At 41.5% G+C, this 24,251-nt stretch overlaps 7 protein-coding genes across 9 annotated transcripts in view; 4 read left to right on the forward strand and 3 right to left on the reverse strand.

Moving 5' to 3' along the window:
- LOC135347948 (probable proline iminopeptidase) overlaps positions 1-4,466 on the reverse strand; it is a 5,383-nt gene extending 917 nt beyond the window's left edge. Inside the window, 6 exon segments of the mRNA XM_064546092.1 lie at positions 294-446; positions 645-690; positions 693-757; positions 3,266-3,441; positions 3,670-3,793; positions 4,271-4,466. Coding sequence (XP_064402162.1) covers positions 294-446; positions 645-690; positions 693-757; positions 3,266-3,441; positions 3,670-3,793; positions 4,271-4,422 — 716 coding nt within the window. The 5' untranslated portion in view covers positions 4,423-4,466.
- LOC135347900 (uncharacterized) lies at positions 1,027-2,810 on the forward strand. The gene is made up of 2 exons (XM_064546013.1): positions 1,027-2,437; positions 2,508-2,810. Exons 1-2 carry the CDS (start codon positions 1,139-1,141, stop codon positions 2,712-2,714), a joined length of 1,506 nt encoding a protein of 501 aa, XP_064402083.1. The 5' UTR covers positions 1,027-1,138; the 3' UTR covers positions 2,715-2,810.
- Positions 4,467-4,608: 142 nt separating the features above from the next.
- Positions 4,609-6,126, reverse strand: LOC135347980 (uncharacterized). Its single transcript, XM_064546155.1, has 4 exons — positions 5,966-6,126; positions 5,617-5,729; positions 5,181-5,316; positions 4,609-4,858 (listed from the first exon to the last, which is right to left on the reverse strand). The coding sequence occupies exons 1-4, from the start codon at positions 6,055-6,057 to the stop codon at positions 4,702-4,704; spliced, it is 498 nt and encodes a 165-aa protein (XP_064402225.1). The 5' UTR covers positions 6,058-6,126; the 3' UTR covers positions 4,609-4,701.
- Positions 6,127-6,172: 46 nt separating this feature from the next.
- Positions 6,173-10,999, forward strand: LOC135347965 (dnaJ homolog subfamily B member 6-B-like). Its single transcript, XM_064546123.1, has 6 exons — positions 6,173-6,348; positions 6,597-6,706; positions 8,686-8,742; positions 9,018-9,237; positions 10,308-10,397; positions 10,703-10,999. The coding sequence occupies exons 1-6, from the start codon at positions 6,260-6,262 to the stop codon at positions 10,851-10,853; spliced, it is 717 nt and encodes a 238-aa protein (XP_064402193.1). The 5' UTR covers positions 6,173-6,259; the 3' UTR covers positions 10,854-10,999.
- Positions 11,000-11,108: 109 nt separating this feature from the next.
- LOC135347870 (uncharacterized) lies at positions 11,109-13,567 on the forward strand. The gene is made up of 2 exons (XM_064545975.1): positions 11,109-12,169; positions 12,705-13,567. Exons 1-2 carry the CDS (start codon positions 11,164-11,166, stop codon positions 13,487-13,489), a joined length of 1,791 nt encoding a protein of 596 aa, XP_064402045.1. The 5' UTR covers positions 11,109-11,163; the 3' UTR covers positions 13,490-13,567.
- Positions 13,568-13,635: 68 nt separating this feature from the next.
- LOC135347876 (uncharacterized protein C10orf67, mitochondrial-like) lies at positions 13,636-19,695 on the reverse strand. Of its 2 annotated transcripts, XM_064545983.1 has the most exons (15): positions 19,492-19,695; positions 19,105-19,228; positions 18,272-18,363; positions 17,989-18,115; positions 17,733-17,803; positions 17,499-17,598; positions 17,121-17,265; positions 16,645-16,769; positions 16,219-16,284; positions 15,546-15,754; positions 15,147-15,212; positions 14,346-14,433; positions 14,169-14,198; positions 13,953-14,019; positions 13,636-13,861 (listed from the first exon to the last, which is right to left on the reverse strand). In XM_064545983.1, exons 1-15 carry the CDS (start codon positions 19,659-19,661, stop codon positions 13,725-13,727), a joined length of 1,617 nt encoding a protein of 538 aa, XP_064402053.1. In that variant the 5' UTR covers positions 19,662-19,695; the 3' UTR covers positions 13,636-13,724. The 2 variants fall into 2 exon arrangements, with proteins under 2 accessions (XP_064402053.1, XP_064402055.1); XM_064545985.1 differs by lacking the exons at positions 13,636-13,861; positions 13,953-14,019 and having other exon boundaries at positions 14,190-14,269.
- A 65-nt stretch (positions 19,696-19,760) lies between these two features.
- The window catches only part of LOC135347788 (uncharacterized), a 64,496-nt gene continuing 60,005 nt past the window's right edge, over positions 19,761-24,251 (forward strand). For both annotated transcript variants that reach the window (XM_064545834.1, XM_064545835.1), the window contains exons 1-11: positions 19,761-20,017; positions 20,304-20,456; positions 20,543-20,773; positions 21,064-21,210; positions 21,316-21,531; positions 21,763-21,951; positions 22,506-22,664; positions 22,987-23,286; positions 23,338-23,426; positions 23,601-23,808; positions 24,056-24,215. In XM_064545834.1, the coding sequence (XP_064401904.1) occupies positions 19,891-20,017; positions 20,304-20,456; positions 20,543-20,773; positions 21,064-21,210; positions 21,316-21,531; positions 21,763-21,951; positions 22,506-22,664; positions 22,987-23,286; positions 23,338-23,426; positions 23,601-23,808; positions 24,056-24,215 (1,979 nt within the window). In that variant the 5' untranslated portion in view covers positions 19,761-19,890. The remainder of the gene's footprint in view (positions 20,018-20,303; positions 20,457-20,542; positions 20,774-21,063; positions 21,211-21,315; positions 21,532-21,762; positions 21,952-22,505; positions 22,665-22,986; positions 23,287-23,337; positions 23,427-23,600; positions 23,809-24,055; positions 24,216-24,251) is intronic.

The raw sequence follows: 24,251 nt of genomic DNA on the forward strand, positions 1-24,251 counted from the left end.
GAGAGAGAGAGAGAGAGAGAGAGAGAGAGAGAGAGAGAGAGAGAGAGAGAGAGAGTCAAACTTTGATCTGCATACTTTTCAGTTCTATCTATAAATTTACGTGCACACTTACTATACGGTACAATATAATTACGCTAATAATATATAAGGTCAATCCATTAACAAACAGTTATTTCTCTGAAGCCATGCCTATGGATTTTGAGCCATTAACGTAGTGTTGGAATGTTGCAAAGACTCTTCTATATATGCTGCAGCTGTCACTGTCTCTATATATAGTAGTTGAACCAGCTCACTATTCTATCCCTGCGAACTGCAAGGCCCAGTCGCTGTTGTCTAGCCTCTTCTGAATGGCTTCCTGGTCTGGTATCAGCCTCAGAGTGTTCATCTCCCAGCCTGCCCAGGCCTTAGCACACACTAGCTGAACTTCCTTGTCGTCTCCTGTTAACCTGATCATGTGACAGTCATAAAACTGAAACTTTAATACAATGCTAAAACACACCACACCTGTCAAGTTATATGTATTAGACTGGTGATAGATATTTTAGTAAAAATGAGCTCTGCAGTGCCAGCAAATAATATAATATAAGTAAATACGCTGCATGTTCTGTTTTGTATCTGTACAAATTGACAATACTCATCCTGACCTTCTGTAGTAGGCATTCATGAGATCTCCCCTCTCCATGGGGCGAAGTAAGACTCCCACGCATCAGGGTAAATGAAGGAGGCCCCCTCCTGGTACAACCAGAGCAGTTCCTCCCTGCATGTGAGGGGTGCACGAGTGTGGGAGCGTGGGTTCATAAAATAATCTGTGGCAGTATAATTATAAGCCAATAACTATAGAAGAGAGCTGAACATGAAACATGCTAACTATGCACATAACAAATATAGTATTAGACAGGAAGAGCAACGTACTGTTACTGTGTATGTAGGTGCCGAGTGCATGTATACACTTTCAGTTTGTTTGACAGGAACTGCACTAACTGTTATAGGTGAAAACTAGAAGTGCTAAATGAAACTGACAAAGACAGTTTGTACATAAAATCATGCTTGAAGGGTGATTCACCTGTACAGTATACATGCAATCAGTAACTGATTTCACTACCAAAAGCAAGTAGAGTATTATAGGTAGTTGCATACTATGGAGCTAAGCAAGTTCTATGAGGAGTCTAATCTCTATGGAGACATGACTGGAACAAGAACAGGCGATGCCAACAATCCTCCAATTTCTCAGAAACGACGAGTTAAGCAGTCAAACAAAAGTGATAAGAAATGCACTGCATCTCAAGTCGCTGTAATAGCAACGTTTGCCTGCCTGGCCCTACTACTAGCTGGAGTGACAGCACTAGCGGTTTTTTCATACATAGAACTACGGACCCTCCGAACAGAACTTGGTGGTACAAATAAAGATATTCAGCTTCAACTTGAAAACAACTACAATATGGACATGCAGCAATTTAACGAAAGTCTTGTCAAAGTTAGCCAATTGATGGAATATTTTGCAACTGAAGTGGTTGCTCTTAATACTAAATTAAATAAAAGCCAAGAAAATGTATTTGATGTGCGGTCGGCTTTGGAAAACAATTTGACATACGTTCAGGCTAACTTAACATTACAGATCGAGAGCTTGCAATCATCGATCAGTGTATCTAGCAATGCAACCATGACTCAATTGAACATCCTTCGGGCTGACGTGAGTGCTCTGAATGCAGCCAATGAAGCAACCAATACAGCCTACAATGACACAGTGACTCAATTGATCAGTCTTCAGGCTGACGTGAATACAGTCAACAGTGACACAATGACTCAATTGATCAGTCTTCAGGGTAATATAAACGCTTTGAATACTACAGACAGTGTTTTCACGACTCGGCTAACTAACCTACAGGCTTCACTGAGCACAGCTAACAATGTAACAACGAATGAACTAAACAGCATAAGATCTTTAGTAAACGCTTCGATTATGGACAATGATTTATTAAACAACCTCAATATGGAAACAATGATTGAACTGAGCAGTCTTCAGAACTCAGTAGACAATTTGAACACATCTGACACGGTTTTTACAACTCAACTAAACGATCTACAGTCTTTAGTGGAAGCTCTGAATACAACTGATACTGCCTTATCCACACAATTGAGCAGTCTTAGTGCAGCCAATATTGCAACCACCTCTCAATTGAACAATCTTGAGTTGTCAGTAAACATAAACAATAGTGCAACAATGGCTGAACTAAACAGCCTTAGGTACTCCGTGGATATTTTGAATACGACCAACAGTGACATAGAGACTCGACTAACCAACTTGACTTCTCTAACAACTCAAGTGAACTTTCCATACCAGAACTGTATCGAGGAAACAATAAATTGTACTACAAACCAGACGGAGCCTGCATATTGGAATTTATGCGCAACACCACTCCTAACAGTAGACAAGCCAGTAAGTTGTTAACTTTGTTATAATTATATACAGTGTCATTTCACTATAATTCTATCTCTCACATACACAGGGACACTACACACTGAGTATGGCCTGTATCTATGAACCATCATCATCGTTGGACACTACCAGTACTGCTCTTCGCCAGAGTGGGTCAAGCGTACAATGTCTTTGTTCTACAACCAACACAACAGGAAATCATACATTAACAAACTTCTCTACATTCACTTGCACACTAGTCATCAGGAGGTGCCCCACCTCACAGAACATTGTTTGAACAGTATTATAGCTAGCTGTGATAATTATCTTTCATCACCTTTTATATGTGCATATACATGTGTAGAGATATTATGAACATTCACTTACATTGTAATTCCTGTTATAATAATTATTTGTGCTACATATACTTTACCCTAATCTCGGCACACTGTCATGTGAGAAAAAAGATGGTGGGTGGGTAAAGATTGTTAATGATACAAGCTATATTTTAGAGGCTTCTAGACAACATTATAATTATAGCTTGGATCATTAATACTCTTTACCTACCATCTTTTTTCATTGTACCGATTTAAACTACAAGCCTGAAGACAAGACATCAGTCAAATGCCAATTTACACACTCAGCACAGACAGTGTTGTCATGATTGTTTTGTCGGACGATGTATCATAAGACAATTAAGCAAATTAATAGGTTAGTGGGCTCATGTAAAGTGTATCTAAAAAGTGAAAGCACTAAGAGAATGCAGTGATTGATACTTTGCTTAGGGTTCAGATAATCGAGGCTCAACTGTAGTGTTCAAGAAAGCATTAAAATAATTATATGATCAACCTTCTGATGGTGAATATTCCTCTGATGACGATTGTTTTGACACAGTCCGAGTGTTTCTGAGCATACGCTAATGAGAGGGTGGAGCCCCAACTCCCTCCAAACACATGCCAACGACTGACTCCAAGATGCTCCCTCAACTTCTCCATGTCTGCCACAAGATCCCAAGTTGTGTTCTCCTAATAGAGGTGGTGGTGGTGGTATAGAGTCGGGTTGAAAATTTGACAGATTGCTAGATAATCAGAAACGGGTATATAGCTAGAATCGGTACTAAATAATGCTGTAGCTTTTAAATTAAGATTAAAGGCCTATATCAAAGGCCTGAATATGGGCCATTTTTAGAGAGGTTGCAACTTGAGAGTTAGACTATTCAATTCAATGGCCCTATAATAATACTATAGTCTCACTCTCAGCTCTGCAGGAGGTCGTGACCTTCCAGCCCCCCTCTGGTCAAACAGGATTATACGATATGCCTGGGGGTCAAACAACTGGCGATGTTTAGAACTGCAACCACCTCCTGGTCCACCGTGACTGTGGGTGGGTGGATTTAAAAATAATAATAGCTAAATGTCTGTAAATGCAACAGGTAAATACATGCACACTCATAATAATGATCATCCCTAGAGAATGGCAATGCAAATATTAATGTGGCCAGGCACTCATATTCCGAACGAGAAAAAATAGCCACCTCTGTGTAAACCCCTATCTTAAAAATTCTAATAAAGGCGCCACAAAATGTGGTTTTTCTTTGGCGCACAAATAGAACAAAAATTTATATATGAGCCTCAACTGGTGCCTCTTTGACGGCTTCATTTGGCGCATAATTAGAACCAAGAAAAATGGTGCGCCAAATAAAAATTCGACTGTTCCAAGTTAGTGCTAAGATTAGAGTGGTGCCCATTAGACGTTTTACGGTATCCGCTATAACGGTATCCGGGATTACACTATAATTATAATAGCTAAATGTGAGCCAACTATAATTTATAAGTGCATTTGTCTCGTCCTCACAGAAATATGACAGGGTTCCCATCTCTGTTCCCAGATTCCTCATAGTAGATCTCATGAAGCTCAGACACACGCAACCAACCATGATTGTAAGGTTCTATCTCAGGAAACGCCTCAGTACGAGCACCAGGAGTTACTTCCACTTGTTCAGCCATTGTCACCTAGCTTGTGGTTTCTTTACAACCAGCCCTTTTTTTGGAGGTGGGTCTTGTCGCCGCAGACGTTATGCGCATGCGCACTAGACAAAACGTAAAAAATTATCATGTCAACTTTGTCTTTTCTTTTTAGCGATGAAACATTTATATTCACATCACGACACTTGAGGACTCGTTAAATAGGCATGATCGGAATTAAACACATACGAAGTATGTACATGAAGACAGATTAAAAATGATCCAATGATATTAGCTCTAAGAGAATAAGACATTACTCTATTATGAGTTGTTTAGGTTGAATAGAGTTTGTGATATTCCTTCTAATCGTTTCTTCAAATCTTTTTTCTGTTGCTTGAGTTGCTCCTCAACTTCCAGGGCTTCTTTCAAGAGCTCGTCTATTCGAGTCGGACAAAAGGTCTCAAAGGATTCACTCTCACTAACAGGGAGAGGAGGGAACACTGATCACAGGTCTAACGATAAAATGCTAGACATTATAGTTATACGGGCATGAATGTTATAACAGTGTACCTCACCATAACGTAGGATAGCCATAGATATATACTGAATGCACATGATCTAACCAGGAGCACACATATCTGATAATTAGTCTTCATTGTTATAAAGTATACCGTTCTCAAGTAGCTAGTTACAATATTAGCTTTAGAAACAATGTTGCACAGACACTAATGCTACGCTTGACTCTTGAGACCAAAACTGTACTAATACCTGATACACGGCAGACCATGTGTTGAACTTACAGCAATCCTTCCTTCCATTTGAGTAATAGATGTTTGAGCTCGTCCGACACACGACCCATACACTCGGTCACACCCTCCACTCTCCTCACACCCTCACCGCCCACGGAGGCACTGTCTCCACTCCCAGCACTAACATCTATATACAGGATAAACCACACAATACAATCAAGCCCTTTTTATACAACAAGCACAATCTGAGGGAAAATTGTTTTAGCTGTTATACGTGTGTACAAGAGGTGACCTTTGTTGAGGGTTGTCTTGTACATACAAACTGTTCATTTGGGACCTGGGTATCTGGCCTTTAATTATATCACAGTTGACTAGCTGTTAAAAGCTAGATATACTGCACATTATTTAGCTGAGTAAAGCAATGTGATACATAGCATAGGATTAGGTACGGTAGAGCAGCACTTAAAAATTTCCACGAGTCCCTCACTTGAATCTCCCTCTCCGCCCATCACAGCAAACTGAACACTCTTTCTCTTCTTCCTGACTGGACTGGCACCATCTCCCGGGTAATTGGCAGACAGTTGAGTATCATCGTAGCTCCTACAGCAGAAATATACCACACAATTACTTCCATTTATCACGTAGATAGTCATAATTCCCAGCAATTCATTAGCATAATGTAACCATAAATTTAGGTGTGAAAAAAGGCCTTGCATTAAACATAGAATTCGCTTTATCTGTAGATTAGAAAGAAACCATACAACCCCACCTAGTAACCTAAGGAGCACATGAGGAGATATGTGCTCCTGCTAGACTAGACATGATCATGTAATTACTTTAATGAACCACTTGAGCTGTCTGCCTGCTCTATGGGAGTATCAGTAGCTCCTCCACCAAGCTCTGTCTCCACCTCTTCAGTCAATGGCATCCTGTGCAGTGCTCAGAAGCTCTTTAGCAAGTCAAAAGTACATGTAGTCTGTAACCAAGCAGTTGGACAATGCGCATGCGCAATGCAAATTAAGTTTTTTCAAGGGAAAACCCCTTTTCCTATAGAAACTTCCAGCGTTTTTGTGGGATGAGAAACTGAAAGTACACAAGCGCAGCTAGCTAGCTAGAGAGAGAGCCTAGCTATGGCTAAACGAGACGCCTGGGATGACATCTCTTATTATGAGCTACTTCAAGTAGAGCCAAATGCCTCCACAGATGACATCAAGAAGGCGTAAGACTCTTATGGAATGATTATGTTTACACGTACATGTCTAGTCTAGCGCCTGTACTGTAGTCTCAGATTGCTAAAGTCCTACGTCAGGTTGTATTATGACAGCTGCCTTTATAGACGTAGACTAGAGCTAGATCTATTTATGTACGTAGCAACAGCTAGCTGTCCTGTTTTTAATAATTAATTAGGGTGGATCTATAATAATTTTATTAATACTTAATTATGTGTTATGCGCACCCGTACCCCAGGTACAAGCGTATGGCCCTCAAGTGGCACCCGGACAAGAACCCCGACAGTGTGGAGGAGGCAGACAAAGTGTTTAAACTAGTGGCCCAGGCCTACGAGGTTCTGTCAGATCGTGAGTGTGGCTACTATTATTGCCAGTGAAGTGGATCAACTGGCTTGAACAGTACCGGATGTGTAAACGTCCTAAAAACTATCACTATCACTTTGCTAACTCGGACCCCTCTCTGTCCACACCCACACCTACTAAATCAACATCCGGTGCCGTACATATCAGTTGACCCAGTGAAGCTAGCTATGTGTAATAATAATAATAATATTAGCAGCCAGCCGATAGAAAGTTTCCATTCCGTTTACGTAATACGTGCGTAGTATGCTGATACGGCACAAATATAAACAATAAACATTATATCCCGTTGCTACGTTGTTGCCAAGTGCAATATAAAGCATATTGCACTGCTGAAAGTCATATTGCACTGACCGCAAAGTCATATTGCACTGACCGCAAAACGCCCCTCTGGCAATTAGACAGACAATTAAATTAAAATTAAATTAATATGCATGAGAAATAACAAGTATCAAAGTATGTCCAGCCATGCAGGAATGAATGTTCAGCACTGCTGGAGTTTCTTCTTGCAACCATGCAGGTTTTAAAATTGTCCAAGATTCATTTTGTGGAAGATTCTGTGTTCCTAGATCGACCTAGTCCTCGACATCGTGATGCATGTCAATTCTGCTTCACCGTAGCACTAGAAGTGGCTCTTTTTGCTGGGGGCATGAGCTGTTTTGCAGCAGTGTAGAAGCGAGCTTTCTTGGCTTGGTTATGAGGCCGAGCGTAGACCAGCAGCTAATACCATGTATTCACTGAGTAGTGGGGTGGGGCTGTTTCTTTGCAGCAGTAAGTGGGGCGGCGCTGTTTTGCAGCACCAGAAGTGGGGTGGGGCTGTTTTACAGATTTCAGTTGAAACTCCAACAATTTTGTGTCAAGCCATTCGTCGGTCATGCCAATCTTATACGCTGCAGATACTGGCGTCTAGAAGAGAGAAGAGATGGAGCTGTGTCTAGAGTTGTCTCTGTCTTTTTTTGTGCTGTTTATATTGTGTTACTAGGACAGTGTTATGTTGCTATGCCCTCGGGATATAAACTAGTTATAACACGTGCACTCGGGCTGCATGGCATATATTGCACTCAGCCCTCGGGGCTGGCGCCCTCGTGCTTCAGTGCAATATATTCCATACATCCCTCGTGCCCGTGTTATAACTATAACATAAAGTACGCTCAGCGGTTTTTTTTTCCATTGTTAAATTTACTCTGGCTACACCCATGCAGCTCTGTATGCAGCTACTGTGAACTTTTGCAGCAGCTAGCTGTTCGATTATAGCTAGCTAGCTAGCCTTTTATAACAGAGATAGCTAACGTCCTTTTTGGCTGAGAAAGTTGTGAATGGTTCGTTTTATGTCTTTGTTGTAGATCTGGAGCTAGGCTTACAGCTAGACATAGCCATAGCCAAGGAACTAGTCCAGCCTATGATACTCGAGATGACTAGGATAGTCTCTTTGTGTTGCTTACAACAGTTTCTGCAAAATGTACTTACAACGTGCAACGATAAATTGCAACGCTTTTACTACGGTGTCAAAATCTGAAATGTAAAACGACGCACTACGTAAACGGAACGGGAGCTTTATATTGACCAGTACTGTATGCCCCAATAAGTGGTATATACCAAGTACTTGAGTGGCGTTCGTTTTAATTGAGACAAGTATAATTCCTTTTGCCTAGATACCTTGGGTTAAGGTTTGCCAAGATTTTAGAACATACAATAGCTAGTTCTAAATGGCCTTGAAAGCTTCACCATTAATTTGAGTCTTCAGCTGAGATGATGAATGAAATTATTATATTTATTGAAGCCAAAAATTGTGCATTTTGCCCAATTTTATAGCCTTACTTCCTCAATTAAATCCCGCGATTTCAATGGAGACTGTACATGTCTCGAATATTTGCGATACAGAAGAATGTGACATGATAGCCACTCGCATCATTTTTAGCACTACAATATCGTATATAATTATTGATGATTATGTTCTCTCCCTGCAGCTCAAAAGCGTGATGTATATGACAGATATGGGAAGGAGGGGCTTCAGGATGGTGGGGGTAAGTTATCCTCATTCACAATGCGTTCCCTTCGACTAGTTGACAATGCAATGTAATCGTAAAGCATACTCAGCAGTAATTTTATAGCCATAATTTTAGTAGCTTATAAGCATAGAATGATAATTATGTGTTTCATAATGTACAGTAGCCAGTATTAATTCAATGCTCCCCCCCCCCCCCCCCACCAACACATCCACACCCACCCACCCACACACACACACACACACACATCCACACCCACCCACACACACACACACACACACACACACACACAGTTGGTGGAGGTCATGGATTCCACTTCACATCTGCAAACGACATTTTCGAGCAATTTTTTGGAACAAACGATCCATTTGCAGATTTTGGTTCCATGTTTGGTGGTGGTGGTGGTCAGTCCAATAGAGGTGGCGGTGGTTTCTTTGGAGGGTTTGGAGGATTCGGAGGATTTGGTGTCGATTTTGGGGATGGTTTTGGTGACGGTGGAAGCAGTTTCGCTACGTGAGTTATAAAAATAATCATAACTGTCAACATTGTGGTTATTATTTTGTTTGCTGTATGCTTTCACTATGGACTTGCTTATTGGCTATTACCAAGGGCGTATAAAAGAAGAGAGAGCATGCAACTCTATATAGTTCAAACGTGGGCAGATGAATGTGCATGACTGTGCATGAAATGCTAAAAAAATATACATTTCTATTTTTAGCACTTTATGCAAATGCACACATTCCTCCGCCCACGTTTGAACTCTGCTAGCTACGTGTACTGATAGTGGAGTTGCATGCCCTCTCTTTATACTTGTGTAATAATTTCAAGGATTGATCATTACCTTATGGACCAATTAGATTGCAGAATTCTACTGCATTGGGATTCGCCATGCACATCAATGCACTCCAGTTTCTTACAACAGCAATGCAAGCTAATAGGGCTGTGGGCGGTGCTTTAGGTTGAATCAGTCTGCATCTTCGTATCAGAGGAGGTACGACAGGCTGGAGTAATTACGTTTGATTGATTACATACCGTTCACGTATAGGCCTAGGTTTATTAATGCTGAGTCAGCTAATCAAGTAGAAAATCAAGTGTAATTGATCCTACATGCAGTACCTCCTCTGGTTATACTGTAACAACGGTGCAATCATTTGGTGTCTGACCACAATAAGCAATATATGTGTGTCCAACTAGGTCACTAAATTAATCGTATATTAATTTTAATCTCACATTAATTTTAATTAGTATGCTTGTTATGGAAAGAAGTTTCTGGTAATCACAAACTTCATTCTTGGCTGCCTAGCAACAAAGTTATAATTAGCAAATTAACCTGTGGAACTGGTTTCAGTTAGACATCTAACATTCTTAGAGCACTTAGTTAGGGTTCAATCTAGAACACTTAACAAGAGTCCACTCACCACTATGCATCTGGCCCAATCAAGGGTTCTAACATACCCCCACATGCACACACACTCCTCCCACACCCACCCACACACACACACACACACACACACCTCCCACACATACACACACACCTCCCACACACACACAAACTCCTCCCCCCCCCCCACACACACACACAGTTTCAGCAGTGGCAGTGGTAGTGGGGGGTTAACGAGCATGTCATCTTCTCAAACATACTCTCGAGGCGGAAAAACCATCACCAAGAAAACGTACGTCAGTCAGTACTGTGTTATTGACCTTCTGCCTAGATTCCATGTGCTTCGTGGCCTTTAGAGCAGCCTAGATTATATATTGTGGTCTGTGGGGTGCATGTCAAAGGTGAGACTGTGATGATATGCTGCAAAGAATTTGTGTTTTCCTGGGATTATCATGATGTTCATTATCTGTGATGACTCCTATGTAAACAGTAGCTCCCTTTTTTTGAGGTGACTATTTTAATTAGGATTTAGAGATGGATGCCTGTTATTATTATTATCACATTGCATTGCTCTCACACACCATGCATTTTACACAGTTCTACACAGAATGGAGTGAAAACTGTGGAAGAATTTGAAAATGGGCAACTCGTGTCTAAAACTGTTAATGGTCAAGCAATGGCTGTCGAAGGAGGAGAAATACCTGCTATAAGCATCGGATCTAAAAAGAGCTCGAAACGAACAAAATAGAAACTGTAAACTGTGACTGTGTAGTTACTATAATCTGTTTTTGTTTAACGGCAGTTTAGACTTATGGCTTAGTACAATAGTTTAGAAGTACACAAACACATCTGTTCCTTATGAACTTTAATTATAAGATGCTTATCAAAAGAGTCTTCCCTGTGTATAAACTTTGTGGGCTGAAGTCCTATAATAAAGTGCCACTAATGATATTCATTAGCCCGCTAATTGTAAAATCCACGTGTAGCTATCTTGTCTTTCATAACCTGTATAATACCTGTAGACTTGTTATTGAACATAAGTTAGATTTAGCAGCAAAATGGCCCGTGAAGCTGCTATGTGTATCCCACTAAACTGCAGAGGCCTGCAAGTGCTAGGGTTTCCTATCAAAGATAAGATCTTCCTTAGCGTACATCAGCTAGCTATTGAATTGTGGAAAGCATACGACACTCCCCGAGTTTCGGTGCAAAGAAAAATCAACGATCTAGGGATTAAAATTGTGATCAGCGATCGAAGCATGATACGTCTGTTACGTGCTGCAGGAATAATAGAGAACTTCAGAGCCACAATGATACTGCTCAGAGATGCTGAGATATTGTGTGATGCTCTAGACTACTCCAGGAAGAAACGAGGACTCGCGAAGCATGCATTGCAATCCAAACACAAACCTGGAGAGAGGTCAACACGCCGTGAGGAGCTAAGTGCGAAGAAATTCACAGAAAAATTCACCAGCCTCTACGATGTGGATGTTTTGCAAGCACATTCTGTCGACAGCGTTTCCTTGACGAGATCTCAAATTGAACCACAACATGATAATCATGACCGAGAGTGTTCATCATTTAGAGACACACTTTCACCTGATCTTCACTTGGAACTTCATATAGACACTCTTCTTGTTGCAAATGAGCCTGTCATTCTGGGAGAAGATCCTTATGAAGAAATAAAACTGGTGTCATTAGAAGCTTGGAAATTGTCCATTCATCGTTCTATGGATTTGCCGCCTCAGCTCCATCTTTATCATTCGCCGACAAATCAACCAATTAGATTACAGACAAGTAAATTCATGCACACAGAAGCAAGCTACGAAGAAGATACCTATAAACCGCTAAGTTCACCAAATACGGAAACTAGTGAATTTGACGAAATTTATTCGTCTCCGAGCACAAGATCAGGACATCCCTCAAGAAGCTCTGACACACCCGAGCGATTTCTGTACCTCCAGGGCAGCAGCAGCGATTCTGAAGAGGACATTAGCAGAGAGGTCAAAGTTCACGGAGGGACTTTTCCATTGATTGATTCTGACGAGAGGACATTTAATTATGGTGGTACGAGTACTTGTATATCGATGATTGTACCGTATAGCGCAAAATGTTCGAGGGGCTTAATTTTCGCGGATTTCGTGGGTTAGAATTCTATACAAAAATTAAGTCCACGAAAAGTGTTCTTTAATTAGAATTACCTGCTTTCGTGCAAATATTTAAAGGCGTGGCTTCCGGTAAGCAGTCATCCCGCGAACATTGTGCAACGAAATGGTTTTTAGAGGCCAATCCACGAAATATAAGTGCCTCGAAAATTTCGCGCTATACGGTATCTAAGCTAGACTTTAGTTGCTATTTGCGTACCATAATAATTAATTCCTAGATATTTGATACAAGATTATAATTAATAAACTTAATTTCTCCAAACGTTTTCCGTTACAAGATTGTATATGTAAAATTATTCACCTTGTTATTCTTTCTTTCTGACAACTGGGTGAAAAACATTAGGGACGATATACTAAGCAGATCTAAAGTATACCGATGATGCCTGTACTTGTGTAAATTACTTATGATTATTATACTGTTTTTGTTCTCACTGCAGACAAGCATCCTTCCAAGCGCATAGTGGGTACCAAGCTGAGACACTTTGCACAAACGTCGTCACCACGGACAATTGCCAATGACCCCTCCCCCAACTCTCTCTCCATACCTAGTGCAACTCAAATCCCTTCCACTTCACGAATTGAGCCGACCATCGTGACTGGAAAAAAAAAGAGAGGCCGTCCACCGAAAGTGAAACATCCAAGACCGACAGCACTCAGCACATTTGCAACCAAGAAACGTCCAATCAGTCGAACTCCGACCCCCCTCGAGGATGGTGATAGACAATTAAGAAGAATGGGCGAATTTCAAGGGGAGCCTCCTTCATTAAGAGCTGATATTGACAAACAGACTGAAGTTACCAAACGTCAAGCGCCGTCTTTGCTACAACTATCCACTGCTCATAACTTATACACTGACTCAACGAACACGCCCGCTAATTCAGTTTTGGACGATGATATCGGTTCTGTCGCAAGTGTATCGACCAATAGCTCGGGTCAAAGGTCATCTACAAGGGTCACCAGACGTACTAGAGCGAGTGAAAAAGAAAAACAGGCTCCGTTTAGATTCAACGATTTGTTTAATTTCTACCCCCCAAAACTTATAGTTCGAGACGGTGAATTGGTACCCGAGCAAAGCCTCTCTGTAAAACATATGGATAGAGTTTCAATAAGCAATCTCCCTGAGTCACATCCGTTCATGAATTGGCGGGTGGGGGAACCCGTGTCTGAGAACGAGGAGGAGTCAAGTAAGAACAACAGTCGGAAGCGAAAAACTTTTACATAAATCTTTTTTGTATAATACTTTCTATATGTGGCACTCCTCTGCAATCTCTTGTATTTGTATAATTATAATCATCCATCATGCATATGCTTATGCTTAATTGCCTCTAATTATAAGCACTGCAACATGCATGCCTTTATTATCGCTAAGCATAACATTTTTTGTTTATGAAAATGACGACCAATACCATGAAGGGTGCACTTAGAAACAATAATTAATTTCATAATTAAATGTTCAATCAGTGTGTTTGTAATGGGGGGTCAAAGTGCACTGTTCTAGGAGGTGTGGCTTGCATTTGCCGTCCTGGGATGTGACGAGGGGTCGGGGTGGGTGTGGGTACCGGGGGAGTGTCCAGGAGGGAGTGTCCAGCTACCCCTGCAATTAGGAAAACAATAACATCATAATTATTGAACTCCACTCAAATTTTGCATGGACAGACAGTAAATTATTGCTACTAGTACGGTACCTGATTCATGTGATGTGAAGCAAGAGCTTGTTTCTGATTCTCTGAAATTAGCCACTTTTATGTTTGGCTGCAGGAAAAAATCAGCAACAGCTAGAGCAATGCTTATAGATCAAGTATAGGCTAAGACTGATTTAGGGGCAGTTCCTAACACACAATGCATGTGTGGTGTGCCTATAACAAAAGGCTCGCTGTATAGAATTGCTGAGCACAACGTACCAGTGCTTGTCTTGACTTTTGTCCATGGTTCTGTATGTAGAAGACAAACTATAGTACAACCAACACAGCTCTTCTCTCACTCTTGTAGATACCTAGCTAGTCTAAGAATGAGGCTAACTATAATTATAACAAGTCGAACGGAAGCTTTCAGATTTTACTAAAGTAGTTGTGACTTACGGCGTATCCGACTGCTGCATGGTGGAGAGAGGTGGCTTGTCTCTGGAGACTGTGTCTCACATAGAACTCATCTCTCAGAGCGTGGAAACTGTGTGTGTGTGATGTGTGGGTGGTGTGTGGGTATGCACGATGTATGTGGGTGGGTGAGTGATAATGTTTGTGTGTGTGATATGTGTGTGGGTGTGGGGGGGATTAAATGTACATACAGACTACAAACAGACGAGCAATTGAACAGAACAACACCATTAGATCAAAGGGCAAAAAAAATGCGTTTAATTCTGAAAATGCACAATCCAAATTCAAGTTATGAGCACTCAATCTTACACTGGACAATTCTGGAAAAATCCCAAAGACCATTACAAAAACAATTTCTAACAACGCAATCACTGATCTAAATAAAATTCAAAGGGTTATTAAAAGACGATACTTTACAGAGCTTCTAAATACTAATTGAGAATTGGACATTCGTAACACAAGTTATGGCCTATCAAAGTTATCTAAGAAAACAGACCTGATGTTTAAAAAGCACCTTATAATAATAATTATTATTATTATAATTATATATTTTATATTATTATAATTATATATAATTATATAAATTATAGCCTATACGCTAAAAATGACGATTTAGGCCCAAAATAAAATGCTGTATTATCGAAGAAATTAATTTCAGCTCTGACTAGACAGTATGGAACAGCAGGTAGGGGATATGCCATTCTTGCAGTTCGCTGATATAATTATAAGCACACATAATTATAAATAGCTAATGTTCTGTGTGCATTATTAGATAGTGTGACTCACTTTCTTTGCATAACGGCTAGCTTCATCTCCCAGGTCTTGTTAGTCCTGTCCAACTCCACATTGAGTCTGGAGAGGAACGAATGAGAGGCAGTGGGAATTAATCTCATTGAAACCATAAGTGAAACCTACTAGTCTAGACATGTCCTGGTACTAATAACACCATTCTTCCAAAGATAGTTAGATCATGACATTGTGTATGAGAGGGACACTCTAACCGTGATACTGAAAGCACATGATCTAGGTCCCTCCCACTGTAATTGGTAATTAAAACTAGCAATTTTTTCTCTCATAATTCTGGTAATTCCGGATCCACTCTCTTAATTATCAAAGTTAGCAGTAATACGTACGCACAAGAACTGTATGTGCATACACACATGTAGCTATAATTATTAGGAGTACCTCTTAATCTCCAACTTCTGTTTCTGTTCAATCTTGAGCAGTCTCTCCACTTGATTCCCCGTGTCCCCTGTGTCAATAGGAGTGGGCGGCCGCTGTTGGTTGGCTCTCAGCTCATCCTCCAAGTGTTGCCGACGATTCAACTCTTCTTGAAACTTGGATTGCTCCCGTACGCGTTGGAGCTCTGCTTCTTCTTGTGCCTTGTGTGCCGCCTGTGAGGGTATGTTGTGAGGGGTGTGTGGGTGTCATGTGAGAGGTGTGTAGGATGTGAGGAGTGTGTTGGTGTAATGTAAGGTGTGTGAGATGTGAGGGGTGTGTGTAGGTGTATGTACATGTACAAGCAAGTTTGTGTTAGATAAACACATTAACGTGTAAATAATTATTCATAACTACATTACTGTAGTGGTAGCACTATGGCATGCAGGTAGTCAAGGCTGGAACTGACAGTGAGGTCAACCTTTGAAACAGTACTGTATCACTGCTGTAACAATGTTTTGTAAGCATCAAACTTTGCAAGTAAAATAATGCTAATGGTTTCATAAAAGAAATAAGATGTCAGAGACTTATACTAGTGCTTGTACACAATGTATATGACATCACGATTCTTGCCGGATTGTAAAAGTAAGTCGAAAATTTCAAAGTTTTTTCACTCGCAAAACATTAATTATGTACTCACCTCTTTTTCAGCTGACTCAGCCTTTTCCCGCCATTCCTTTTCCAACGATGCTCTCTGGTTCTCAGCCTGGTCACATAATACGCACATAAGCAGTGCACATAATTATAAGCCTGGTCACATAATACACACATAAGCAGTGCATCACGATCAATACTACTGTATATTGGGTTTCAAATGTGAAGGAGGTTCTTTTGATTGCGAATTGCAAGTTTTAGCATAAACCGCAATTGAAAGACACGCAAAGAGTGAGCATGCTGATTGCAACTTTCCTGTTTATATAATTTGCAATTATAGTTAGAAACGCACTCAGGTTTGTACACTGTCATTCGCAATGGATTAACCTCTCATTAGAAACCCGACGCTATACATGTTACGTACGATATACTGTAATCTGCAAATAAAAACAGTTGCTGTCACAATACACACCATTCTGATTGCTTTCTCCATTTCTTTCTTTGCTTTTTTCTTTTGTGCCTCCGAATCTTTCTTTAGCTGGTTGACCTTTGACCTCTCATCTTCCAGTTGTTTAGTAGCACTGTTCAGCTGGTGGGCTAGTACAGTGAGAGAATGTGTGCAACAGTGTATACTCATGTAGAGAACACTGTGAGAGGCCACAATACTCTAAACAAAGTGTTGGTGATAATTACATAAAACATTGAAATTTACCCGTTATTAGATGCCCAGAATTTTCAAAGTATAGTGACTATTTTCTATCTTCAATCTCAATTCAACAGAACTAGGCCTAAAGGTGGTGAAGAACAGACCACCACCACCGACCAGTGTGGGCACATCCCTGCACTATACATGATGCTGCTATGAGGGTATTTGTACCAGGCTTGCTTTTTCTTTAAAAAGGCATTTCGATCCAAACCAAGCACTGATCTATTATTTTGATGCCTCACTGAGTGTCTTGGTGGTGTCCTGACTGGCTGCCAGCTCAGCCATTGTCTCTGTCAGATCCTCTTCCAACCGCTCCATGTCCGCACGAAGCTCTGCCTCCTCCTCCAACGAGATACCAGGGGGTAGGGCAGGGGGTGTGGCCTCAAGCTGTTAATTATAAGATTTGAACACCCACACACACACACACACACACACACACACACACCCACGCACGCACGCACACACACACACACACACACACACACACACACACACACCCACCCACCCACACACACACACACACACACACACACACACACACACACACACACGCAGGAGATCATTCAATTTTGATATATACAATTATTAAAAGTACAAGTTTAGGTGATTGAGAAACGAACCTTTTTCTTTCCTAAGTCTTCATCGTACTGCACAACTTTCTGAGTGAGGTCAGCAATTGTCTCTGCACTTTGCTCCAGTTGTAACACCTGGACCTCTATTCTGTGTGTGTGTGTGTGTGTGTGTGTGTGTGTGTGTGTGTGTGTGTGTGTGTGTGTGGGTGGGTGGGTGGGTGGGTGTGTGGAGGGTGAGGGTGAAGGTTTAGTATGTTAATAAAAGTTGATGTGATGACTCACTTTTGTCTGAGTTCCCTAATCTTGGAATCAGTGCGCCCAGTCTTCCCTTGCAGCAGTTCATCGTAATACGCCTGTACAGAGTTTAGCAGGGAACTATGAGTCGAGGACAAAATTTCTAGCTTTAGTTGGCCAAAGAAAAGTGGGTGGGGTCTAACTCAGTTAGAATAATTATGTGAATTCGGTGTATCTGTAGTTCTTACATACAACGGTGGCACGGGAGGGAGATGGGAGGAGCTAGGGTTAGGGTTAACTATACCTGATACTCTCCGGCAATCTTCTGTATGGCATTATTGAGTTGTGTTCTGTAGCTCTTCCTCACCACCTCCACCTGGTCACTGTGTCTCCTCTCCGTCTGGACACACAGGGCACTGAAATATCCGTGTCTGTATAATTATTTGAGTGAATTGTTATACTGCTTATAACCAACTGCACAAAATAATAATAATAATAAATCCACAGTACTTGGCCATGTCAGTCACTGTAACAGTATAATTATACAATGCAGCTATGAATGGATGTAGTAAAAACAGATATCTCACAGTTGAGTGGCTCTCTCATCTAGCCTGCTCTCATAGTCAGCCCTGAGCATGTGCTGGGCGGAGGTTAGGTCCTGACGCAACTCAACTACATCCTGCACAATTACCACACATACATTACAGTCAGAGATATCCATACAATAATAATAACATAGCATGTGCACAGAGCCAGTAGGTGGTCTAGGTTAAATTGACAGAGAGGTGGTCTCTTTAGGGAGGTCAATAGTGATAGCATTGTAGGGAAAGTACTGAGTGGTCTCAATAGAGAGGTGGTCTCTTTAGGGAGGTCAATAGTGATAGCATTGTAGGGACAGTACTGAGTGGTCTCAATAGAGAGGTGGTCTCTTTAGGGAGGTCAATAGTGATAGCATTGTAGGGACAGTACTGAGTGGTCTCAATAGAGAGGTGGTCTCTTTAGGGAGGTCAATAGTGATAGCATTGTAGGGACAGTACTGAGTGGTCTCAATAGAGAGGTGGTCTCTTTAGGGAGGTCAATAGTGATAGCATTGTAGGGACAGTACTGAGTGGTCTCAATAGAGAGGTGGTCTCTTTAGGGAGGTCAATAGTGATAGCATTGTAGGGACAGTACTGAGTGGTCTCAATAGAGAGGTGGTCTCTTTAGTGAGGTCAATAGTGATAGCATTGTAGGGACAGTACTGAGTGGTCTCAATAGAGAGGTGGTCTCTTTAGGGAGGTCAATAGTGATAGCATTGTAGGGACAGTACTGAGTGGTCTCAATAGAGAGGTGGTCTCTTTAGGGAGGTCTATAGTGTGAGCATTGTTCAATATAAAGGTGGTCCTTCATAAAGGTGGATTTCAAGAGCCACCAACGTCACCTGAACTAGTGCATTAATGAAGGCAGTGGTTTCCTTCAAGCTGATAATATCCGATCTTTCTGTTTGAGTGCAGTTGTCAGCCAGACAGAATCCAACTCTCTTTCTAGAGCTGATACTGTCTTCTCTGCATAGGAAAAACATTTACAACTTAAACGACTTACTACCAACTTCCAACATCGCTTTAAAAGCGCTGTATATTAAACGATCAATTTGTTATTTACAACGCCACACAAAGTTTAAAACACAAATGTAGCTAGCTATGTGTATTAGACTTATAGTGCTCATTTTAATACACAATACACGATTATAGCTAGTATGTAAAAGTGAAAAGTGAGCTCAATACATTTTTTAGACTCACTAGTGTTACTTATTCTGCCATAAACTTACTCAGCCAGTACTAGGGCCAGATAGTCCACATCCACGTGAGCTATCCCCAGGTCTATGTGTGGGATGACTGGATTGGGGAGGTTGGGTAGCCTTTCAAAAGGAACCAGAGAAGAAGCAGTACTGACTCTTGTGTAGTCTCTTGTGTTTGTTTCCATTTTGCTAGCTTCCATGAGGGAGCAGCTACACCCCCTCTTTCGCCATGGCAACGCGCATGCGTACAAACAAACCACAACTTTGTTTTCGAACATTGTTGTTCTGTTGCCTATGGCATTGAGTGGGCGTACCTCATAACTAACCTTCAAAGAAATAAACTTCTGAGCTAAAGAAAGACATTGCAAGCCAAAATTCAAGCAATGCAGATAGAAAACAGTAATCTGTATTGAGCAAAGACAGTGAAAAATGACTAGGCGATCGCGAGGAACTACAACTAGTACAAGGCTTGTAGTGAGTGTGATCTGTATGCTCTCGCTGCTGCTGTCTGCACAGGCACAGTTCGAGGAGCTTATACTCCGACTACGCAAGCCAGGTAAGTGTAGAGCTATTCCTAAACTACTATCAATAGACTATAAATCAGCTAAACTCTAGCTTGTATATTAACCAGCCCCTCCCCCTTATGAAGCCATTGTAGCTCTGAATCAATAATCATTAATTAAGGTCTAGAGTACATGTACATGGTCTTCTGCTTGCTTTGCTTTTTATCCAGTAAGCCATAGCCTATTATTGTCCACACATACCTATAATTTGATTGGACTAACATAATTATAAGAGCTTCAACTCGTATTGCTAATTCTAATTTTACCTCTATCGTGCAGTTCCCATCAAGGTGGCCTTTACAACCTCGGAGTACACGGTATCGGAGGACGTGGACGTGCTGGAGGTATGTCTGGAGGTGGACTTAGGTCTGCCCATCCCTATAACTGTGCAGATCACCTCGTATCAAACAGACGAACAAGATAGTGCCTTGGGTAAGTCAACTTAATTAAAATCTTTAGTTAGGAATTATCCTCAATACTTCGCTATTAAATAACGATTGGTTTATGTTTTTTTCCAGCCACTCTTGATTTTGAGCCGTCAGTGCGGACTATTGTGTTTCCTCGAAGCCTGGCATCTACCAGCGTCTGTATCAACCACACCACTATAGTCGATGACCAGCTAGCTGCAGAAGGGCTGGAGTGGTTCAGTCTCTCTCTGGAGGTGACTAGTGAGACAATGTTTGGAGAGAGAGAGTTTGAAGTGGTTGTACCAGTTAGCAAGACGAGGGTCACCATCTTGGATAATGATGGTGAGACATAATTATAATCAATGGGAGGGGGTGTCATAAAATGAAGTGCAACGGTATTTGCCCCTTTTACTCTATACTGCTGCTGCATAGTTAGATGCAACTATCCAATGGAATTAATCACTCTGTCTCAACCATTAAAACTGTATAAGCGACTGGCTAATGTTTGCCTGAGAAAATGCAGTATGAATTCAGGTACTGGCTAGGTCCAATAAAAGCAACAAATTGTAAAAGCAGCTCCAATAAAAGCAGCAAATTGAATGTTGTATACGTAATTTGTTTTCTTGTTCCAGATGTGATAGTGGAGTTCACTCAAAGCAACCTGACAGTGGATGAGGGGGAGGGTGTAGTCGATGTCTGTATCTCGGTAGACACGCCCACTGCCACACCCATTTCATTTTTCATTGAGGCAGTCGAAAGCAGTCCCATCTCTGCTATAGGTCTGTTGATATATGCATCAATTTAGTCAAATAGTAAATTTAAATACTTTACAATAGCTAAGCTAGAAATGATTAATTTGTTCATTTTTTCATCATCTTCTGTAGCTCATCTCGACTTCACTCCTGATCAGAGAACTGTAACCATTCCTCCATCTAACATCACTGACACTACTTGTGTTTCATTCTCAATCCTCGAAGACAAACTGGCCTTCGAAGGACAAGAGACTTTCTCAGTGCAGCTGCTCCCCCCGATACAGGGGATCGGAGAGATACAGCTCGGAGCCATCACCACCGCCACCGTGTATATCCTTGATAATGACAGTAAGTGATTGCTATATAAAGTAGACCAGCATTTAATTAACTGAAAGCATCATGATTGTAGCACATGCAGACCATACTCTACTGTACTCAGTAGTTCTAGTCACATCAAGGCAAAGGTGCTGACTTGCTGCAGTACTACAAGCTACTATATAGTGTGTTAATTCTGCTGTTGCTGTACACCTAATTATATGGAAGCATGCATATGGTTAACTATAGCTCATCTTTCTGCAGATGTTACTCTGACCGTTGGCATAGTAGAGAGGCCAGAAGCAGTGCGTCCAATCACAGGAGAGACGGTGGTGTTCTCGTGTGAGGTACGCTCCTCTAGTGGCCTCCTCTGGCAGAGCTCAACCATCGAGGATATAGTGTTTGTGAGAGCAATTCATGATGTCAATGAAGTCATGTCCGATGGAGACGCAGGTACGTAATTATACATGTGCAAAATTCCCCTTGTGTATAATTTATTGCTTTTTGTGCCTATCGTTTTGAGCCGGAGGTCGAGTTACAGTGAAATTGTAGTTATCCTACAAGAGGTCACCCTCTATCAACTAATTATACAGCCAACCCCAAAGCATCCATACTGATAGCATCCTGTGTTAGTGTAGGGCCCTGCATGCACTTCTTCAAAACCACTGCTCAAGGGTGACCTCTATACAAGTGTTCACAGCACTTATAGAAGCTATATCCCTTCATTTGTTGTTTACACTTTAGATTGCCTAATAAAGATAAAAGTGCCTGAAGCCTGCAAGAGTGAATAATAATTATATGCATCCCATTGTGGTATTGAAACACTGGACATGTGTCTCTCTAATAATTGACCTCCTGTTGATATACATGTAGTTACACGTTTATAGCAAAGCATAATAAAACTCCTTTCAGTTGTATAGAAGCAAAAAAGTACACTAGTGATCATGATTGGAACAGTATACATATATTACAGCCGTAAACTAAATTATGTTTTTTCATGCCATTAGATGCTGTGGCTGTATTGACATTCGAGTCACCTGACGTTCTAATGTCCACTCTCACATTCTCCAACGTAACTGGGGGTGGTGTGCTCAATCAGACGGATTTCTTCTGCGTCAGTGCCGACGATCCCAACATCAGGAACGTGGAGAGAGTCATACTAGCAGGTAGGGGCATTACCTCATCACACATTCATGAGGATATGCAGCATATAGCCTATGTGCATGTAATGTTCGTATATGTAATAGCTATATAACAAATCACCAGACAGCTAGCTAGGAAACAAACTGTTGTCTAATTATAAAACAGAATTTTAGTAGCCATTATAGCTTTTTATGGCATCTGTTACACACACACACACACACACACACACACACACACACACACACACACACACACACCCACACCCACACCCACACACCCACCCACCCACACACATACACACACACACACACACCCTCCACACACACACACACACCACGTACACAGGTATACCCTCCCCTCCCATCAATGTAACAGTTGAGAACAGGACTTGTAATTGTCTCCACGTAACCTGGACAACACCACTCTACGATGGAGATGCTCCACTGCTCTACACACAGCTGCAGTTCAACGATACGTCAAATTCTTCGGCAGCTCTTCGTAATCTTCGTACGCAGAGTGGGGGTGTAAAGAGTGTGGAAGTGTGTGACCTCGTGCCAAATGTGCTCTATCTTGGGAGTGTATGGGCGGTGAATCGTGTGGGCATTAGTGCTAGTGTGGAGGTAGAGCTACTCATCACGGCAAAAGGTGAGAATTACGATTACACTCTGTACTTATATAAATGCCACGCCCCCACAGTGCCTAGCCCCCCCGGGAACTTTGAGGCTAAGAGCAGCTGTGTGGACTCCACCCTGTGTTTAGACGGCACACTCGCCTTCTCATGGAACGTGAGTTGATGTGGTTACCAACTATACGAGCGTTACTGTAGCTGGGATTATTAGAATAATGATGTGTACCAGTACTTGATGATAATGTAATGCACGGAAGTTATTAGTTACCAGTAGTCTATTTTTGAACTTCAAAGTTCAGCTATCTAGTTGATCATTTTTCTCTTTTTATAGCCTCCAGAGACAGACCTCCTCTGTCCGGTGTATGCCGTTCACTTGGACTACTCTGTCACTCACTTGGAGGCACTCATCAACTCCACCACCCTCGTCCTGGATAGTCATGTGACCTCCTACACATTCTCTAGCATAGCCCCGGGGCGGAGTTACGTAGGGACAATTGCCTTTGAGAACGAGGTCGGACTGAGCATGGCCAATCATTCAGGTGAGAGAACAACTACAGCTCAATCTCATGCATAAGTTTGCCCTCTTTCATAATTCTTATATGTGTTTTTTTTGTTCATTTTCATTCACTTTATTCGCATTATGATATGCTCTTTACTATGTACGTAGCTATGTAGTACTAGTAAGTACCCACTCACAAATACTATGCAAATGTTCTCATCATAGTCCAAAGTAACAAACCTTACACTATATTCGTATGCTACTGCTTTTCTACTGTTCACTGACAGTGAGGGAAGATGTCCTCCTCTTTGGAAGCGTGCAGCTGCGCAAGTTGACCTCCCGTAGCACCATCTTCGAGGGAGATAACGCTATCTACTCTGCTAGACTGAATGGACCTCCACCGAATAGTTTCTCACTGGACTTCAACAATCTGGACGACTTCACAAGGTGAGCAAAGAGGGACATTATTACCACAAACGCCGT

This window comes from Halichondria panicea, chromosome 14 (assembly GCF_963675165.1).
Source record: "Halichondria panicea chromosome 14, odHalPani1.1, whole genome shotgun sequence".
NCBI classification, from domain to species: Eukaryota; Metazoa; Porifera; class Demospongiae; order Suberitida; family Halichondriidae; genus Halichondria; species Halichondria panicea.

What these genes read in the sequence shown, in the direction of transcription:
- LOC135347900 (XM_064546013.1), top strand. Translation starts at nt 1,139, where the DNA reads ATGGAGCTAAGCAAGTTCTATGAGGAGTCTAATCTCTATGGAGACATG. An exon ending in TCCTAACAGTAGACAAGCCA is followed by an intron (nt 2,438 to 2,507) that starts GTAAGTTGTTAA and finishes TCACATACACAG; the next exon opens with GGACACTACACACTGAGTAT.
- LOC135347980 (XM_064546155.1), bottom strand. Translation starts at nt 6,057, where the DNA reads ATGCCATTGACTGAAGAGGTGGAGACAGAGCTTGGTGGAGGAGCTACT. An exon ending in AGCTCAAGTGGTTCATTAAA is followed by an intron (nt 5,730 to 5,965) that starts GTAATTACATGA and finishes TTTCTGCTGTAG; the next exon opens with GAGCTACGATGATACTCAAC. An exon ending in GGGCGGAGAGGGAGATTCAA is followed by an intron (nt 5,317 to 5,616) that starts GTGAGGGACTCG and finishes TCCTGTATATAG; the next exon opens with ATGTTAGTGCTGGGAGTGGA.
- LOC135347965 (XM_064546123.1), top strand. Translation starts at nt 6,260, where the DNA reads ATGGCTAAACGAGACGCCTGGGATGACATCTCTTATTATGAGCTACTT. An exon ending in ACAGATGACATCAAGAAGGC is followed by an intron (nt 6,349 to 6,596) that starts GTAAGACTCTTA and finishes CCCGTACCCCAG; the next exon opens with GTACAAGCGTATGGCCCTCA. An exon ending in GGGGCTTCAGGATGGTGGGG is followed by an intron (nt 8,743 to 9,017) that starts GTAAGTTATCCT and finishes ACACACACACAG; the next exon opens with TTGGTGGAGGTCATGGATTC.
- LOC135347870 (XM_064545975.1), top strand. Translation starts at nt 11,164, where the DNA reads ATGGCCCGTGAAGCTGCTATGTGTATCCCACTAAACTGCAGAGGCCTG. An exon ending in GAGGACATTTAATTATGGTG is followed by an intron (nt 12,170 to 12,704) that starts GTACGAGTACTT and finishes TTCTCACTGCAG; the next exon opens with ACAAGCATCCTTCCAAGCGC.
- LOC135347876 (XM_064545983.1), bottom strand. Translation starts at nt 19,661, where the DNA reads ATGGAAGCTAGCAAAATGGAAACAAACACAAGAGACTACACAAGAGTC. An exon ending in TCATTAATGCACTAGTTCAG is followed by an intron (nt 18,364 to 19,104) that starts GTGACGTTGGTG and finishes GTAATTGTGCAG; the next exon opens with GATGTAGTTGAGTTGCGTCA. An exon ending in CTAGCCGTTATGCAAAGAAA is followed by an intron (nt 14,434 to 15,146) that starts GTGAGTCACACT and finishes ACACACACACAG; the next exon opens with TTTCCACGCTCTGAGAGATG.